Source organism: Oenanthe melanoleuca, chromosome 1A (genome assembly GCF_029582105.1).
Source record: "Oenanthe melanoleuca isolate GR-GAL-2019-014 chromosome 1A, OMel1.0, whole genome shotgun sequence".
Classification (NCBI taxonomy): Eukaryota; Metazoa; Chordata; class Aves; order Passeriformes; family Muscicapidae; genus Oenanthe; species Oenanthe melanoleuca.
Genome location: NC_079334.1, coordinates 49,335,544 through 49,356,014, shown reverse-complemented (window position 1 = coordinate 49,356,014; position 20,471 = coordinate 49,335,544). Strand labels below are relative to the sequence as shown.

Here is a 20,471-nt window from a genome sequence, read left to right as displayed (position 1 = left end):
TCTCATGGCTTGCCTCATCTGCAGTTACAAAATTTCCTGCATTGGATCATGGGCTGTGCTTCTCTCACCATTTAGAAATATTCACTTATATTCCACCAGTCAAAGTATTCATGTTAGCAAAAAAAAAAAAAAAAAAAAAAAGTAATAATGAATCCAATAGCACTTGATGCCTGAGGATCTTGGAGCACACTTCAGTCTATGTGAAGATAACCTTGCAGCACTGTGAGATGGATCAGTACTGATCTCTCCAAGGCAAAGTAGAGACATAACAAATGAAAAAATATACACAATTTGTACACAAACAGCCTCAGTCTTGGCTTTGAGATACATGTCTGGGCTCTCACCAGACACTCAGTAAGAATTTTTACTGTGACTGTATTTTAATGAAAAAAAACCCACATCTTTCCCAGTGTTATAGTTCTGTAGAAAATAACTCATTTTTTTGCCATTAAAAAGCCTTTATAAAATTCATATTAATTTGAAGCTGATAGTAGCCAAACGTTTACAGGTAAAAATAAACACATTTGGCAGATAGACTGTTTCCTTGCCTTCCACAATGACAGAACTTTTTCTTATCTCCATTTTTCTTTGGGACTGATCCATCCTTTTCACAGTTGCATACTGATAGTGCCCCAGCCCCACACTGCTCCCTGCCTTGCCAGGGCTGTCCTGCCAGGGCAGCAGGGCTGAAGGTCCATCTGGTATTGGGGGATGCAGCCTTGTGCTGGGAGGCAAAGGAGAGAATGGCACTGAGAGCACAACAGATGAGGGCTTTCCTTCTGTGTAGACAGTGGAAAAACGGGGCCACTGTCATGCATGGGCTGCAGGGTAGCTGGGGCACTATCAGTATGCAACTGTGAAAAGGATGGATCAGTCCAAAAGAAAAATGGAGATAAGAAAAAATTCTGTCATTGTGGAATGGTCAGCCCATGCTGGGAGCCACCCCATCCACACCAATCACCCCTGGGTCCAGATTTACACCTTCACTTTGCCTGCCCAAGCTGTGGCAGCACCCCTTGTCCCTAATCCTCCTCCTTCCTGGCTCCAGGTCTTGCAGCTCAGGGTGAGGCTGAGGACTGGGAAGCTCAAGTCCTCAAGATGTTTTCCCCTGATAATTGTGTTTTCTGAGTAACAGCTCTTAAACATGAGTCCTCTGTACTTCCCAGAGCAAGAGAACTGTCAGATAAAATAAAACTACTAAAAGTGCAGCAAAAATCACAGTCCTGGACAGAAACTTCATTTAGTTCCTAACTTGAAACACTGTAAGTGGGCATGTGTGAAAGGGAAAAAGCATCTCATGCTACTTATATAAAAGGGGCCACCACAAATCACCAGGTGATTCTAAATAGCATCTTCTCAGTGATACAGGCACACATTTTTTTTCCAAGCAAGGCTTTCTTCCTGGGTGTATGGCACAATTATCATTATCCTATTTAAGAACTTAAAATTCAAAATCAAGTAATTGAACTGGCAAGTCAAAGTAAAATTGTTTTATAACTTTTGATGAATTAATCTAAAAATTAATTCTGCCATAAGTGCAGCATTGGACAAACAGATCTGTCAGAACCAGAGAGTGCTGGGCTTATCAATAAAAATTCTACTCCCTCTAATAAGTTATTAGTTTCCTGCTGGCATCAAGTGTGGATAGTATTAAGCCAGAATCTGGCAGAAAACTTTGATTTCCATGTGACAGGTTTTGTCTAAAGTTACATCTTACATGGATTTGAAAATAGAGTATCTTACTACAGATTGAGATTGAGGAGATTTTAACAACTTTCAGTGCTATTCCAGGTTGCAGATCCTGTGGAGTTATCACTTCTAAGAGCATTAATTGCATAATGGCAGAGCTTCTGTGTTACCAATTTCAGGCTTTTGCTTCTGGAAACACCAAACCATATTACTATTTTCAAGAGCTTCTTGCATTGTTTTAACAGTAAGAATTTGCCCATTCTTTTTTAATTGCTATTCCAAGCACCTTCTTGTTCTAAGAGTTTGGATATGTCTTCTGATTTCTGATCCAAATGCAGCCGTGCACAGTTTCTGTTTTTTCTCTACTGCTAACTATGTCCTGTAGCTCTTTCCACGTTGCAGTATTTATAGGCATGAGCTGAAATCCCTTTGAGCCTTTGTTTGGCTAGATTGATCCCACCACCTGTTCTCATCTCTCTCACAGGACAGCCTCTTCAGTTCCCCAATTATCCCAGCCATCTTCTGTCCCTCTTCCAATTCAAAACAATTTTTCCTGGCTGTTAGTTACTGAAATTGTACACACCCTTCCAGATGCTGTTTCACTTGGGCCTGCACCTGTGAAAATAGTGTTTGGAGCTACCTCTCCCCTTACACCCAGGCATTGCAATGCTCCCTCCGTGGCTAACTCGTGGTGGTCAGTGGTGTCACTCTCTGAACAGCCTGAGACAAGTCCCCTCTGTTCTGGGGGTGGAGCTGCTCTGCCCTAATCAGTACTTCCACTGAACTGATGGATTTCTAAGAAAGATGAACGAGGGTGGAAGTCTGCAATACTCACAGCTGCTGCTGTGTTCTGCAGGAGCTGTAACTGTGCTGTGCTACCCTGTGGGCAAGGAAGAGGCCTTGGCTACAGCCTCCCACTCCTCTCTGCCTCTCAGGACATCCATTCTCCCCACACCATGCAGGGCTGTCCCACACCAGCTCTCCTGGCTCCCCCCTTGGTGCAGCACAGACCTGGAGCCCCACAGCCCCTGCCCTGTCTGGTGAAGGATTCACCTCTGCAGGGCAGTCAGACCAGCACCTTTGCCCTCAGCCAAGCCCCAGCAAGGTGGGTCACTGTCCAGAACACCAACAGGGGACTCAGAAGGAGGCAGCAAAACTTACAGAAGATGTGAAAATAAAATTTCTTACTCTTTTATGAGCTCCTTTCTATAATTTCAGACACTTCCCTAGGTGGTGAGGCATGAGCTAATGGGCCACATTCTGGATTTACAGGGAGCAGTCAGGCTCTGGTATTTATGGTTCTTTCAAAGGTCAGCTCTTTTATAGAATCACAGAATTATTATGCTTGGAAAACCCTCTAGGATCATTGAGTCTAACCCTTAACCCAGCACTTCCAGATTCACCTCTAAGCCATGTCTCTAAGCACCACACCTACACATTTTCTGAACACTTCCAGGGACACTTTCACCACTTCCCTGGGCAGCCTATTCTATTACTTGATCACCATTTTGCTGAAGAAATTTTTCTTAATAACCAGTCTAAACTGGTTAATAACCAGTTATTAACGCTGGTGAAATTTGAGAGCATTTCCTCTTGTTCTATCACTTTTTATCTGGAGAGGAGACTGACCCCCACCTGGCTACAGCCTTCTGTCAGGTAGAGACCAACAAGGTTTTCCTTTTCTCCAGGCTGAACACACCCAGCTCCCTCAGGCACTGCTCATCTGACTCACTCTCTAGACTCTCCCCAGCCCTGTTGTCCTTCTCTGGACACGCTCCAGCCCCTCCATGCCCTTCCTGCAGTGGGAGGTACAGGATTCGAGGTGTGGCCTCACAGTGCTGAGCTGTCCCATGTTACACGTGGACACACATGATGGATTTTGATGTGTGTGTTTCTCTGACTGGTCTTTCAGAGAAAATGGGTGGCCACCATCCAAATGGCAGGAGCCTCATGAGTCCAGACAAGGAGCATACCTGCATGCTGGGGCTCCCATGTCAGCTGTGATGGGAGCACAGCACAGGATGTGCAGCAGCTGACTCCAGGACACCTTTCCTGCATGTCAAACAAGAGGCAGTCAGGCCTCCAGCAGAGATCACTTGTCTCCCTGTCACCAAAAAGAAGTGAACTGAGCTTACAGGCAGGACCTGGGCCCCAGGGGAAACAGCCCAGGGCTATCTGTTCCCAAAGCTGGCACTTGTTGGCTCCTGCTAAACCATATTACTGTGCTTGTCATACAGTGCTTGCTTGCCTGTTTGAATGGAAAAGAGAGTGCTTCTTGGACACTTCTGTGAGGGAGCTCAGCACCACTGGCAGCAGAGCTGACATCCCAGAGGGAAGGGTCTGGCTTTCCTTTCAGAGGGGCATCAAAACCTTAACAAGGTGTGGGAGGGTTTGGGGTGCCTGTGGCTCTGCAAATAGGAGCCATGCCTGAAATGCCTCCAAAGGAAACTGCTGTGAATGCATGTAGGCAGAAGGTAATTGCCCAGATTAGACTTTGGCTAGGGCACAGGACTTGACACTTGGGGAGGGAGTGTGCCACAGGAGCTCCAATAACTGCACCTGGCTGCTGCTTCTGGGACTGCTCAACCCCTCTGGGCAGGGCTCACACCTGGGAGGGCTGCTGGCCACCTGACAGCACCACAGGCAGGAGCTCTGGACATAGGAGCTGTGCCCATCATCCTCTCCTTCTGCAAGAGGGTAATTCCAACAGCTCTTGCCAACCTGAAAAATCAATTCTACCCTCTTCCTTTTGTCTAGGCTTTTTCTTCTTCCACATTTTTCTCTCCTCTCATCTGCCACTTTTTAGTATTCACTTTCTTCTTTATCATCTCCTTTTTTATATAATTGTTCTCCTCTCATATAGTTTCCTCATTTGTCACTCTACTTCTTTTCTTCAAAAAGTATGGTATTGTTTTCTAAAAATATTTACTTGTCTTGTCCAAATCCTCTCCAACGTGCTCCCTGAGTTCCCTCATTGCCTTTTATTTTCCCTTGCAGCTGCTTAGCTTCTTTTGCCATTTGATTAAATATCCAGGATGTTTCTCATCCTTCTCAAGTTTCTGCATGCAAGGTCTGGGGCCACAGGTCTACTCCTGAATGTGGTCTGCATTCCAGTATTGCTTCTATCCTCAGAAGATCCCAAGCCCCAGCTTCCATCTGGTCATGGGAGACTGACCACAGGTCAATTTTTATGCTACGGAAGCCTAAGCAATTATAAAGGTAGTTAAAGACCAATCATATGTACCATATTTCCTGTAAAACTGGACCTAGAAATACTCTTGATTTTTTTGTGATCCTGAGCAAGAAGAAAATTATTGGGAAGTGTTTCAGTTAGATATAAATTGCTTTTGCAAGTTTTGGTCAATAAATACAAAAGAAAAAGGTGTCTTCACTGTTTTCTTGCCATGGCAATTCATTAGAAGACCTCCTCTCCATTAGGCTTAATTTCCCTCCAGTAATTTGTTCCTATTTCTGGGAAAATCTGTCTCATTAATAGTTGTAGGTACAAGTTTACCCCTATTTTTTCAGTACCACTACTTGCTAAGCCTAAGTAAGTCTCTTTGATGTGGCTTTATACAAAAGAACTACTAATTCTGTTATTTATATTGCAATGAGCAAACTAATTAATACCTAGAAGTGCTTCTGAACATATCTCTCTTCTTGCCTTTCAACATTTTGGCCACTACTCAGTTTTCCTCATGTTATCACTGCCTTCACACTAGCTGAAGCACCCAGAACCATAACTAATTTGACAGAGGGAGATGCCTAGTGCTACATGAAGAAGGGTATTCGTGCCACTGCCTGTGATGTGATACCTCCAGTCGTTCATCTCATCTCCAAGTGATCTTGGCTCTGCTTCCACTGTATCATATTGACAGTTCACACTCTGCTTGTTGTTCAACTGATACCATAGGAAAGCCTTTTTCCACCTGGATGGTAGGCTGCTTTTCAAGTTTGTCTGTCTGACTGGATGTCTGCACTGGGGTTAGTTCTGATTACAGGCAGCACTTGTACTGAATGGATCTCACATGAATAACTCTGCTGCATCCTTAAAATATTGACATTAACTATCAGTCTGTAAGCCAAGGTGAACAACATCTCTGTTCATCTCCCAGTTCTTTAGGCCAAGGGTCAGGACCTGGTGTGCAACATTGGTGACCTGATACAACCCAGTATTAGTTTTAGTGGTATATATTCTTATAAACCATTTTTTCCAATGCAAATATGAAACTGCACTAACATATGGGCACAGGTACTATCCTCCACAAAGGCTCAGGTGCATTTGAGAAAGATCTCAGGTTCTTTTCCAGAAGTCTTCCTGAATGCTCATGAACTTGATGCAACCATCTGATGGGTTTTCACTCACAGAAATCCAAGACTATGTGTCTGCTTGAAAGCTTCAAACCACATTTATTTTAAATTCATGGAAAAAAAAAAAGAAAAAAAAAAAAAAGAAGAAACCACAGGCTGGTAAACTATTACATCTCAGTGTAAAGAACTTGTCCAGTGATGTGCAATCAGATATTGACAAGAATATCTAAATAAGCAACAATTTCTCAATATAAATCTCATTAAATAAAAAAGAAAATTATTTCCATATTTACAGATTACAATGCAAATGGATCCTTAAAGCATTATTTTGTATTTGGCAGGTTTATTTCTTTGAAATAAAAGAGAAATGGCTTGAATCTAAGAGTATACTTTGGAAGCAGCTTTCTAGACAGTCTGTTACCACCAGTGCAAGGACGAGCAGGCTCCCCTCGATCACTGCTCTGCTCCTTCTCTCATCCAGGCTTTCACCGAAGGGCTTCTGGTACCTCCACCTATGAAACAGGGGTGGGAAGGGCATTCATTACACTCGCTGTACAGCCTAGATGGCAAATACCTGAAATTCCTGCCAGACATACACTGCCAAGAGCTCTGTGCTGCGCATCATCTCCCATAACAAGACTGAGCCTGGGAAAGGACCCCACCTTCTGTCAAAATCACAATCAGACAGAAATGGCTGTGCTGAGAAAAGCCTAATCAGAGGGAAGCCTCCTCCCAAGTGCTTTATTATGTTCACATTTCTAAGAATTTATTTTTAACTAAATGTGTGTACTAAAATTAACTGAGCTTGTGCTATATTTGGACCCCAATATGTTACTGAAGTAGGATCTCTCACTTACCCTCCTCAATTGCTTTATGCTGCTTGCCCGAATTGCTTCCATGAGGTTGTCATGGAGAGACCTTTGGGGGGTGGATGGCCTGGTGGAGGGCCGTGAACCTTCCTCTGATTTCCTGTCTGAGACTGATTTTAAAGAATCTTTAATTTCTTTCAATATGCTGTTCTCATGTTTTTTGCTTTTTTTGCCCTTTTTCTTTTTCTGTCCATTATGTAAGGCTTTTCTTGAGCTCTCTTGCTGTTTGATGACTTCAGCTATATTCCTAGTAGGTGCCTTCTTCTCTGGAATAACTGGAGGAGGGGGAGGAGGAGGGGGAGGAGGCGGCGAGGGGGGCAGGGGAGGGGGGGGTGCAGGTGCTGAAGGCTGGCATTTCACTGGCAGAGCTTTCTTGGGGAGCTTTGGGGAAGACCATGGTGAGCTTTTAGGTGACACATAAGGTGAGGACCGAGGTGTCCCCTTCTGCAAAACTTTGGTCTTTGGATTGATAGCTCCGTCACAACCTGACTCCTGCTGCCGCTGCTCCTGCATGCGCTTTTGCCTTTGTTTATCCATATTTCTTGTCAGGATACTTGTCATGCTCATTCTTGGGCCAGCAAGGTCAAAGTGGTACCCCAGCTTTACCAGAGTGGTGTTCTCTTTCAACAGTTTGACTATGTCCATTTCCACCTGGCTGCCCATGATGTGCCTTTGGTTGTGGAACCGCAGTTCTGTTAGAACCTTGTTATGCTGCAAAGCTCTCATGATGGCCAGCACACCTTTGCCTGTGATAAAATTTGACTCAATATTCAGACTAGTTATATGCTGATTAACCTTTAACATACCAGCAATGGCTATTGCCACATTGTCATCAGCATGGGTGTTAGCCAAGCTGAATGACTTTACCACTGTGTTGTCCCTCAGGGCTTGAGAAAATTGTATAAGCATCTGTGATGTGATGTTTTCAATGTTGTTCAGATTGACCTCTGTGGTGTCAGGGTCGTTGCTCCTAACTTTTTCCAAAGCATCTTCAATAACTGTTGGGTTTCCACAAGGGTGGATGGCACTGCTTTTTGAGCTCCGAGTATCACTGTCTTTTCCATCATGGCCATTGAGGAAGTTTTCATTGTCCTTTGCACCATTACACTTTTTGTGTCTGATGTGGTCAGAATGCCTGCCAGCAGCAGCATTTTGCTCTTCCTCCTCCTCCTCATCACTCTCATCTTCATCTTCCTCCTCATCTTCTTCATCATCCTCTTCAGTACATGCCTCCTCAGACACTTCACTATTGCTTTCTGTGAAGCATTCTTCTTGAAGTTCTTCTGAATTGTCTTCTTCTTGCTCAGAATCCTGAACAGGAATGTAGGTGTGGATGTTAAACATGATTGAAGTAATGTAACTACTGCCTTTTAGCACAGGAACAATTATACTGACACTATATGAGTTAACATTGAAAGCTAAAAATGAACAGATACAGTTAGGAGAACAGAAAATGTATCACCTAACAAGTACTTTACCAATGTCAGTGATTTCTGCCAAGAGAAAACTCGATACAAGGTATTATGACACAGACATGCTTCAGGTTTTCTATGTGCTGGCATGTCTACAAGGGGATATAATTTGGATCCTTGACAGCAGAAACATAAGACAACAAATTCAGAATGAACACGAGCAACAAGCTTCTTCATTTCACAAGGATAAGACATCTCAGACTCCCTTGCATATGTATGTCTAAAAAGTTAAAGGTTACAATGATTTAAAACACAAATGGTGTCTGCATGTGTATTATTCAAAATAATACAGAATTACAGAAGTCATGTCAGAAATACTTTGGATGTACTGGATGGGTTGCACATACAAATAAACTATTTGTGAAGAAAGGAGTGAGATGGGTTCCCACAGGTAACATGTAACCAGATGTCAATAATCCCTGAATTTCTTCGTGTTTATCAAGGGCTAAGCCAGTGCTTACTGCCAGCTGTCACAGGTCAGCTGCCATAGTGTAAATTTTTATAACTCATTGTCTACAGAGAAAATGCATTGTCCTTCTGAAACACAAGGTTATTTTAGTGTGTTTGGTGGGTACCAGGAAGGCAATTTTGGAACCATACCCCAAAGCTCTGCTTGTTGCCTTTAGCAGTTATGGTGGCAAAAGAGATCTCTCTGCAGAGGAGCAGGAAAAGATCTTCACCCCAGGAAAGTCTCATTCTCCACATGGAGGACTCCAGGAGTGTGATGGGGATCTGTGGGGCAGAACCCAGAATCTACAACCAACCTTAAACCTCTTGCTCAAAAAGATCTTCCATGTCATGGAAGAACTATAGGTAGGCATTTTTCTTTACAATTGTAAATGTTTATAAAATTTTGGTTGAATTATAATTGTTCTGTATGCACCAATTTAGTAATATTTGTGTTTTAATCTCTGTAAAATACTAGAGTGTATTTTCCAAAGTGAGTACACTCTACAGAGACACAGTGATTCTGTTTCTGGAAAACTAAAGTGTTACTAACAGGACAGCCTATTTTTAGACAACTGGTGCAGTTTTAGGTTTGCTTACTTATCTAGCTCTGAAAATAGAAAACTGTTAAAATGCATGGTACTGTTTCCCAATTTTCAGTATAATTTTGTGCTGGGGCATATGCAAGAGAGATGCTAATTGTAATGTTTGCAGAACTGTGACTCTCAATGAAAGAGGACATTGAGCTGTTTCTGGCTGATGTTCCTGAGCTTTCAGTACTTTTGGGTCTTGCAGGTCTGATTGCACTGGCCTGCACACAGAGATGTTGTACAACTCAGCCTGTTGCTTCTCCTGTACAACATGTGCAGCAAGGCCCTTATCCTGAGAGATACTGTGCTGCCTATAGGCTTATTATGGGATTAAGATTTATATATGTATTTTCTAAATATGTGTAGGACTTGAAGACTGGAAAACACCAAGTATCAAAACCCTGTCTTCATGGCTTTGGTTTTATATCTCAAGGAATATATACTACAGATGAGCAGAGGAGGTATCCTTAAATGCACTATTTATATGTTTAGTGATGACAGATTAATAAAAACACACTTAATTTTATTTGAGTGGCATTTCTGAGGTCAAAGGCACATACATTGTCTGGTGTTATAATAATCTGCATGGTAATTTTGAAATTGAATACAGAGATGTATTCTTACTATGGCAGCACTGTGGTATAGGACTGCTGCAGGCAGCCTGTAGGACTTCACCTTAATTTGGGGGAGTAATTTGATGAGAAGTTAGGATTGAGAGTCAATGCAGAGGTAAATATCTCTGGAGGACAAGTTATTCACCCTAAAAGGCTATCTGCAAGTTGTTTGCCTTTTGGACCAGCTGATCTGTCACCACTTACTATAGAAGGAGCATGAATAACCATCTTAGATAAAGGTGCATAATTTCCAAACAGTTGAAAGCAAGAAGAAAATTGTTTTCAAGGAGCTTTCTTATTGCCTTCAGTGGAGAGAGTCTTTGTGACCTCTATATCAGCATATCAAGCTTTTCTTATTTAAGGATGCATTTAGGAAGTGTTTTTTCAGATCAAAATGTAAAGAGTCTTTTGACAGGACTTAGAGGTTTAGCCAGTACCCATCATTACTGCTGTATATACATGGAAAAAGAAAAAAAAAAGAAAGATCCTGCCATTGTATAAGATACTGAACTAGACCTGTCCAGCAAGTTTTTTAGAACTGCCCAGGTTTCAAGTTCCAGGCTAAGCTGGAAATAAAGATTAATCTTGCCATTTACTCTCTAGGACTGACAAACAGGGAGTGAAATCGATGTCTGCAAGCTGATACTAATGGTCTGATGACAGCTACTGCTCTGTGCTCTTGCCTGCAAGGACCTTATACCACCATTCACAAACAAGAGAAAATACTTACTTATATGTAAAAACATTCTGGATATTGCAGGATAATTTAATCCATCTGACTTTCCTCTAGGAGGATATTTTATCTAATGTATAAACTGCAATTATTTCTAGCAAATGAAATAAGTTCCTGACTCAAGGCTATTAGAGGATGTGAGTTCAGTTTTGCTGTCTTTGCCTTTGTTGTATTACTTTCTGCTTACACATGGGAAAACATGTCCCTATAAACAGAATAAGAGCTTGGTATGAAGCAGTGCTTAAAAATTCCCAAGTCCCCACTTTGCCTTGAAATTACACGGAGCCATCATGAAAATAGAAGTTGATTTTGGCTGGGCTCAGTCTCACATATACTTTTAGCAAGGACAGGAGTGCCAACATGGACATCAGCTGAGACTGAGAGTGGTCACTGCTTGCCAAGACTGAGCCCTTCACTCCTGCCCAGCTGTACTGGTCATCTGCAGTTCAGGAAATGGCTAACTAACATTTTTATTTTGGGGCATGAGTTGCCTAACAAACACTACAGGTTGTTTTTTTGGGGGGGAAATGTAGTTAAATTATTTGATTAATGACTCTGTCCCAGGCTACTTTTTAAATAATGTACAGCTGCCCTCTGACAACAGTTGCCAGAAGACTCCTGAACCATGCCAAGGATCCTCAGCAGGAAACAAAGCAACACAACCTGCTGACTGCAACACAAACTGCTTTCTTCCAGCAAGCACAAAGCTGGGCATTTGCTTACTCAACTTCTGACATAACATGTATTCAAAATTATCTTTCTTACGTGCTTCTCAGCAGTCAATACTGGCTGTTTTTTAAGGAAAGGAAAAGGCATTTTGTGCAGCTTTCTCAAAAAATCAAATGCTATCCAAAAGCCCACATCTCTATAATAATTTCTTCTTAATAATTTCTAACATGCCCTTTAAATATTTTCCTGTTCTAATCACTAATGATAGCTTTTAAGGCACTTTCTTCCATTCTGAACTCAGCACTTAAGGTACCTCCAGAGAGAGCAAAACCTCTCAGAGCCAATACTCAGCGCTGTAGCAGGCACAGAGATATGGCTAACAATGTTCTAAAAAATGCTACAAGAGACTGACAAGAAATTAAATCAGTCAGTGAGATCATGCCAATGAAGCATAAAACCAAATATCTCTAGGAAACAGCAAATGCCCCAGCATCTTACCTTCTCACAGGCACCCAGCCTCTCTTCTTCCAGGAGTTTCTTGGTCTCCCTCTCCCAGTAGGCCATCAGTGCTTCCCTGCTGAAAGTCCCTGTTGGTGTTTTCTCTGTCAGGCTCTTCTGCCGTTGTCCCACTGGGAGGTTTCGGTCGGGCTCTATGTCCTCCAGCTCCCGCTCCAGCTCCTTCAGCTCCTCTTCAGTGAGAGAAGCCAGGAGCTCATCTTCATCGATGTCTTCATATTTACTGAGCTCTCTTCTATACCCAAAGGTAGACATGGTCCTGCTTGGTCAGGCTGGCACACAGCTGAAGTGACCAGGCATTCAAGAAGGCTGAAGCAAGCAAGCTGTGTCTCGGTGTGGCCAGCAACTGTTTCCCTGCATAGGCACAGGCACCCTTTTAAGAGTAATCATCGGGGGCTTACGACAATGCATCAAGGGATGAAAGCATGCTCCATTTTAAGCATCAGACGTCAGCTAGACATCTGAACAGCAAGAATGTCCCAACACTAATGTTTGCAAGTCCCTTAAAGAGGGGGATTATTGACACACTGGCCATGGCCATATTTAGAGCAGGCAGCTAGTGGGAGAATACCAGCCTCGCAGACGGGGGGGCGGCCCCAAATAAAACCCCGGGAGCACTGACACTGCCATCGTGCCCAAACTGCACAGGGAAAGAACAATGAAAATCCATTTAATCCAGAGCTGTCACAGGGGCTGGAAATAAAACACCCTCGCCGCTGTTCAGTGGAGTTCCTCTCACTTTCACGGTTTTCCAGTGGAACGCTGTTATCCCACCAAGGTGTTTGCAGGCGGTTGGGATCGGTGGAAAGGCAGCCAGGGGGAGGAGGTCTGTGTGCCAGCAGCTGTGGGGAGCACTGCTCCCTCAGTGTCACATGTTGCCTGTAAAAATCACACAACTGAATTTTTTTATTAATTCCCTTATTTTTTTCTAGGACTATCAGAGTGAGAATCAGCTGGACATGTCCATTTGGAGCATCTGTGAGATTTTTTTTCACATGAAGAATTGTGCTATGCTGGGGGAAACGACAGTCACCCAGAGATGTAAGGGTAACAAGCCCTGGGGGGGCAGGGGGGCTGTGCCTTCATCACTTCTGACAGGCCAAGCCACTGAAGGCCTCTAGTGGCTGTTCTTTTAATGGCTGTTGCTTGCTGTCACTGACTGATGTGCAGCTGGAGACTGCCCTTCAATTCTTTATTCTAAATGTATAGCTACATTACAATTTCTGCTAATAGATGATACATTATTCTGATATTATTTTTACTTACAGGCATCTTTCAGTAAGAAGAATTACTAAAAGAAAGATTAAACTTTGTACTGTTTATTGTTTGTTTTTCTGATGCAGTTGTTTTTTTGTTTTCTTCTTTTTTTTCTCTTTACCAGTGAATGATGGTGAACTAGCAATATTTTCTGAAAAATGCAGGCTAGCAATACCTGCCAACCTGCGTTGTGAGAGAGAGGGAGGGAGAGAAAGAGAGAAGTTTTGGTACATGGAAGTAGGAACACATCTATAACAACATACATCAACCTCCTTATATGAGAACATACAGTGTGTTTTAGATAGTCAAGCCAATATTTAATAGAAATGTAAGTGATCATAATTTTAGGTATTGTCCTTGTCCAACATTATCTCTTTTTCTCAGCATGGATTGGACACCTGAACTGAGGTATGTTGTTTAGCCAAATTGCTCATTTAGTTTCATTATTATGCATACAGCTTTACTGACAGTGGAGAGAGGAGATTGAGCATGATTTTTATAAAGATTTGATAAAGAAATTATATTTTTTCTTCATTTGTCTATATGAACTTCATGTAGTTATCTTGATCAAGAAATTAAAGCTTATAACCTTAGCCTTTCCTAACCTACAAAATACATTAATAAAGCAGACATAAGAATATTGTACACCTGAATATAAAATAAATATTTGCAAGTCATTTACATTGACAGAATCTTTGGATAAAATAAAAAGGAGGCAGATGTTTGGCTTATGGAGCTATGAGTGTTACCTTCACCCTTATGCCTTCATTATTTTATTAGTACAATTTTGATACGTGCAACACTGATATGTACAATATTAAAAGCAAAAATACGCTGTTAAAAATTAAATCTATTCAAATATACTGATTCCCAGAAAAATCTCAGCTTTCTGCTTTTCCTTTTTTATCAGGTACAACAAAATTTTTACGTCTTTCAATTTTCCTGAGTTGAGAGTCCATTATACAAAGTACAAACATACAGATACCTGAATTGTCTATTCAAAGTTTTCTACACATAAACCAAATTTTCCAAACTCAAAGTAACTACAAACAGCAGCATGTATTATTCACTTCAAAAATAATACTCCAAAGGAAGATTAAACAACATGAATATTACCTTCAGTGCTACTCCTTGCTGAGACATGATACAACACTGGGCCAGTGGTGATGTTTTTCTACATAAAATGCCAACAATGTCCATTCTAACCATAAGATAAGATAATTTAAAGATGTTACTAAAGATAGACACGGTACTTTCTTGTACATTTCTCCCCTGAAGCAGAAGGAAAATTGGCAGTCAGGTGAGGTTATGAGAGGCTTGTATCCCTTCTTGATCCTATATGACACTCATGGTATTTTAGGACCTATTCTTTACATGAGAATGGCAAAAGGTGAAGAGCCACAAACACTTTCTAGGACAATTTTAATAAAAATAATAAGGCTGTAGTAGATGGCAAACTGCACACAGATTAAAAAAAAATGCTAAAACTGTAAAGACAGTTATTCACAGGTCAGAAAATGTGGGAATAATGTTGTTGCCTGCTGACGAGTTGAAACGCAGTCCTTAACTCCATAGTTCTGTAATCATATACTTTGATCATAGATACATGTGTACTCAGAACCTTTACTCTTCTTCATTGCATGGGAAAGATCACACACATTTAATAGCCTTTCAGCATTTTATTTTGCCCCTGTTCTCCAGCACAGTAAAGCTATTGATTATTTTAATTGTCCAGTGGCCTTTTCAGAGAACATGACAATGCTGCTACTTTTTTAAGGAACAAGAAGAGAGGTACAGAAACCTTAAGACTGAAAGTACCCTCTAATTTGGAATTTTGGATTCCCTTTCTGGCAGTATTTGGCATTATAGGAGGACTTCAGCTGACCAGAGTTCGGTTCCTGTGGGCATCAGCCATGGCTGAAGCTTCCCACCCTTATAACATTTCAGATCACAGGTTCCAACTTCCAAGAGGAACTCAGAAAAGACAGGAGTGATTGTGTTTTCCTGTTTTGTTCCTGTTCCACAGTCTCCTTTCTCAGGCAGTACACATGTTCTGATTTCTGAAAAAAAAAACCCAAACAAACAAAAAACCCAGCAGTCTCAGCAAACTGTTCTATCTCCCCAGCTGTGTTCACAATCACACCATTATAAACAGTTTAGGAAGAGTCCACTGTGCTAGTGAAGTGGCACAGTGAGGTTTCTTCCATCACAGGAGGCAGTGAGTAGAGCACGAACCATGTAGTACAGGAGGGCAGATTTATAGTGGCTACATTGACTGCTGTTTAGGATGAATCCTCCAATTGGACATGGGAAAAATTTCTTCATGGAAGAGATTATCAAGTATTGGAACAGGTTGTCCAGGGAAGTGGTTGAGTCACCATCCCTGCATGTATTGACAAGATGTGTAGATGTGGCACTCAGGAACATGGTTTAGTCGTAGTCTTAGCAGTGTTAGTTAACATTTGAACTTGATGACCTACAAGATCTTTGTGATGATTTGATGAAGTGCTTTGCTAACTCCTAACAGAAAACCCAAACTCACCTCCCTAATGCCCTGCTGAAATCCTGTATGCAGGGAATTAACCATTCCACCAACAGGCCATGAAATCTCATCTCTCATTCAACAGAAATATTAAAAGGTTTGTTCACTTCAGAACCTGAGCTGAGAGAAAACGAGAACTGGAAGCATCCACTTTATAAGAGGAGGATTCACCCTGTCATTGTTGATCTTGGCACCCGGGTTCCTGGCTTTCAGCAGATAGATTTCAGACAAGACTTTCAATTTTCCTAACCTGGTGGAAAAATTATTTATGTTCTTGGTTTTACAAGAGGAAACCCTTCTAAGTGTCATTTTTGCCTTGCCAAGCAATTAACTACTTCAATTAGCAGCCTAGGCAACTGCTTCTCATGTTTCTACACTTCAAGAACATTGGCTTAATTGCTTAAAGGCCACCAGCAACACAGGGTAGGTGGTGCCCACCCCTCAGCAGGACAAAGCCCACAGTTAAATGCATATTTCCACTCAGATGAGAGCAGGGAAAACTGCAGGCAGGCAAAGGAAGGGCTGCACAACCTTGTCCTCAGGCGCAGGACAGTGGCTATTTCAGTCCCAGCTCCCGAGGACAGCCTGTCAGACAGATGCATTGGCTCACACCGAGCTCAGTCCCACGCTGCAGGAACAGCTCCAATTGCCATAGAGCACGTTGAAAACAATGCACCACAGCACGCTGGGCTTTCCCCATGGCTCCAGCAGCCCGTCTGCAGCGCTGCTTGCTCCTGCCTCCCACCACCACTCATTCCTCAGCCAACTCCTTCACTCGTGCCATCCACTCAAGCAAACCCTGAGGCACCAGCCTGAGCTCTCTCTTCATGCCTTACTGCTGCTGTGCTGCCTTCTCCATCCCCAGTCCTGCAGGACCCCCACTCCTCCTTTCCCTGCAAGCCTGTTTGCTGACCTCTCCTTCCTACTTCTTGCACATCTCCTCTGTCCTGCCCTCATGTTCTTCACTGCCTGCTCTCCCTCTACCACTACTGCAAAAAACACATATATATATTTATAAATATATCTCAGTTCTTGTATGCTGCGTGCACAAGCCCAGGTTGAATACAGAATTCAAACCATCCTGGAGAGACACAGGGTCAAGCAGCCTGGCAAGTACACAGGAGCACGAGGCAGACTGATGGGACAAGCTGCAGCTCTCTCCCTCGGGAGACTCACATAACTTGTGAAAATCGTGTGCACGGTACTGTGCCTGAAAAGGATGTGTCATCACCTACATTTAACAGCGGTATCAGCAGAGCAAATGGGATGAAGCATGCACTGAAGGCATTTGAAGAAAAATTTTTCAGCTGCTTTTCTCAATGCCAGATGATTCTGTTGTTCACTCCATCACTCTGGGTGATGCTGTAAACAGGGAGTCACACAGGAGAAAAAGAAGTTTTCTGTCATCCATGTTGGGGGAACACAAAGTGGGGTAAGTGCAAACATGATCCTGACTCAAAACCAGTGTTTGCTTGGGAATCAGATTCAGCATTCCAGCTCAAAGACAGATTTTTCCTACAGATTCCCTGCAACACACCCTAGACTACCAGGAGAGCAGATTCCAGGTCCAGGCTGTAGTTTTGAAACTTGAATCATTGCAAACAGTAATCAGCTTTCACTCAAAAATGTGTGCATGTGGGCTGCCATACTGCTCAGATCAGTTTTGAAAACAGCTTTCTCAAGAGTTGCTGAGGACATAACTATACACCATATAACCAACAAGCCACAGGCAACCACTAATCTAATGTATTTCAGTGTTTGGGGTGTTTGCATTGCCTTACTTATCAAGACAGAAGACCAAGAGGGAGTGAAGAAGTGAATGGGCTCTGATAGTGCTGCTGATGAGAAGACAGTATAGATGCATCCTGGAAGGGGAGTCAAGAGGGGAAAAATACATTAGAGTGCAAATAAAAACATTTCTGAACTAACAAATTTCTCAAACTTTAATTAAAAAAAAGTAAACTCACTGCTCACATTGCACAGGCATCTTTATGCATGGATCCTAGAGGTCTATTTTATTATACAGAGAGGATGCTGCTGGGTGCCAAAGGTGCAGCAAACTTGGGGTTTATTGCTCCTTTTGCATACCTGAATCACACTAAAATAAGGAAGACAATGGGGGAAAATAAATATTATTGAATACATGTCACTCCCATTCTCACTTTTCCTTCCTTCCAACACAGCCAATACTTTTAAATAGTCATGTCAATACAATGTCATGTTCTGTAATAACAGTGTGAGATGAACCTGCTTATTTTTGACAGCAGAAACTATTCCTCCCAGAGTTTTGCCCAAAGCAAATGCTTCTTCACATCTCTGCTGATCATTTCCTCATTTCTGCCACACCAAAAAGATAAACTGCTTTGTACATAAGGATAGTCTTAATGCTCTTGCTTTCACATAGCTGCTTTTATTCCTCAGGAAGAATCTCAGTCCACTTTACAAACATTGCCAACAGATTTACAAACTATATATAGAAGTTGTTTCACTTGCTACTGATGTACAGACATAGGGCGACTACAGCAGCTGTTTGGAATTACATTGCAATATTGCCCAACAGGTTTGGAAAGGAAGTAGAGGCCACTGTATTGCAAAGAAAGTAACAGAGGAACCGCTGTATGCACAAAAAATGTGGGGTTTGGAAGGGTAATTTCAGTGGGATGCAGTTAGCCAACTACTCTTTAAAAAAAGAAGCATAAAAAATGGGTAAAATCTATGAATGTAAGAACTATATTATTTGTGGTGGTATTTGCAAATACACTATAATATGCATGTCCATATCAGGTAGTTATTAAATTATAAGAGATTATGAAACTGCATGGATTTCATCCTTTGTTAATACTTGAGTCCCAGACAATTCTCCCATGTAACTTAGCCAAACCTACAGCTGGTCATTCAGTCTAAAAAATTACTCTATTTCTTTATACACTGACAGCAAAACAGGCACTTACTATATTTAGTGTTTCCTTTGTCACTTTTTTTAACAATGTATGTTTATGAAGATTTTTTCAAAAAAGAGATGCCAGCAATATAAACAAGTTATATACTTCATAGGGAATTAAGTAAAAGCAGCAGTACTAAACAGGTAAATTCTCTATTGTCTTTAACTACGTTGAGGGTTTTTTTTGTTTTTATATTTTGTCAGTCCATATTAATAATAACAGGAGTTCTGGGAATGGTCCCAGAACATGTCACAGCACATGTGGACAATTGGCAATGGGTTTGTCCAATTAGATGAGATCTCTACTGAAAATTTGAATTTTGAAAATTAAATGTAAACACATTTTACATGTCACCAGAGCTACACTGTTATTTTCTTATGACTACTAACCATCCACTAATATATTTTTGCAGCTTTTCAGGAGAACCCCAGCTCTCTAAGCTACTCCTCATGAGACTTATATTCCAGACTCTGGAAGAGATGATCAAAAGAGATAAGACCTGTTCTTCAGAGATAAGTTTTCACAAATTTACATCCATGCAAGCCATAGCCAAGCCATTTCAGTAGGGTTTTTTCTTCCGCCCCAAGAAAGGGTCACAAAAAAAATCCCTTTACCTTACCCTAAGGCAGACACAAAAGAGCCTGTGACTTCATGACTGTGTTTTTCCATGTGTGACTCCTGTAGTGGAAGCAATAGTCTGAGAAAGGGCAGCTCAGGCACTTTGGAGCCCATGCCAGAACACAGACTGCTGCAGTAAAATTGCTGCTCACCTCCCACCTCAGCCTCACCCCTGCCTTGATACCCAGAACAAGCTCTGCCATGCCAGCCCCAAAAATTAGATGGCAGTCAGTGCATGGAGTTTGATGGATGACCCACACACAACATTAGGGCTTCTAGGGAAATAGCTGGACCCATGGCTACGGTGTGCTCCCTCCTTCCCTGAGCTCTGAGAACACTCACAGCTCCACAGTCCATCCCAGGGTGCGGAAAAGGCTCAAGGCTGATGTAACCACTGCTGAATGTCCGGCTCCTTGGAGAGCTCACAGCCTGGTGCAGCTGCTTGTGTCAGATCTTGTGAGAAACAGAAACCAAATTACACCTCTGATTTCAAACATTGTCCCCAAATCGATAGGAGACCCTATCCCTCAGCATGCCTGAATCAGTGCCAGGGCATTTAGTTACTTGTAGACAACATGGCCCGGGGGCAGGCATGCCATGGAATTGGATTGCGGTGAACAGCCTGTGAGACACACCCAAATAGTCAAGAAAATTAAACCCTAGTGTTGCAAGGGTTCAATCACAGTCCAAGCAGGGAAAAGAAAAAGGTTTTTTTCCTACCAGTTTATTCTTCCAGCTGGGGATGATGCCTTTGTGTCTTTTCACACAACCACCAGCTCTGGTCCAATTACATTTCCTGCTTCTACCACCACATAGTCAAGTCCACAGACGTAGCATCAAAATACAAAATATGGGTGCAAAATATGGGAGTCAAAAGAGTTGTGTTCAATTCCTAGCTGTGCCATAAACCTGACCTGGGGAAAACAGCTCCCTTTCCATGACTCACCTCATATTTCATTTAAAATAAAGTTTTGCTTCTCCCTCCATTCAGTTCACAGATGCCTTTAAAATATGAAAGACACTTTCTCATAATGATGTAACTTGCTTTAGTGTTGAGAGGGGTAGGGGGTGGGATGGGAGGGAAGCAAGAGTAGGCAGAAGTCTTCAATAAATAAACAACTTCAATGATGAAGGACAGAAAAGCTCTCATCCAGAATCAGTCCACCTCCTATAACATGCAACCAAACAAAAAAAGGGCCTGG

General features: G+C 42.1%; 1 protein-coding gene across 1 annotated transcript; it reads right to left on the bottom strand.

Annotated features, from left to right (window-relative positions):
• Nucleotides 1-6,075: 6,075 nt before the first annotated feature.
• On the bottom strand, nucleotides 6,076-12,395 carry LMOD2 (leiomodin 2). Its single transcript, XM_056511433.1, has 3 exons — nucleotides 11,893-12,395; nucleotides 6,858-8,180; nucleotides 6,076-6,512 (listed from the first exon to the last, which is right to left on the bottom strand). The coding sequence occupies exons 1-3, from the start codon at nucleotides 12,163-12,165 to the stop codon at nucleotides 6,486-6,488; spliced, it is 1,623 nt and encodes a 540-aa protein (XP_056367408.1). The 5' UTR covers nucleotides 12,166-12,395; the 3' UTR covers nucleotides 6,076-6,485.
• Between the last annotated feature and the right edge of the window lie 8,076 nt (nucleotides 12,396-20,471).

Coding starts and splice junctions, on each gene's coding strand:
- LMOD2 (XM_056511433.1), bottom strand. CDS start 12,165: ATGTCTACCTTTGGGTATAGAAGAGAGCTCAGTAAATATGAAGACATC. Junction 8,181..11,892: donor GGCTGGGTGCCTGTGAGAAG/GTAAGATGCTGG, acceptor ATTCCTGTTCAG/GATTCTGAGCAAGAAGAAGA. Junction 6,513..6,857: donor GCATAAAGCAATTGAGGAGG/GTAAGTGAGAGA, acceptor CCTGTTTCATAG/GTGGAGGTACCAGAAGCCCT.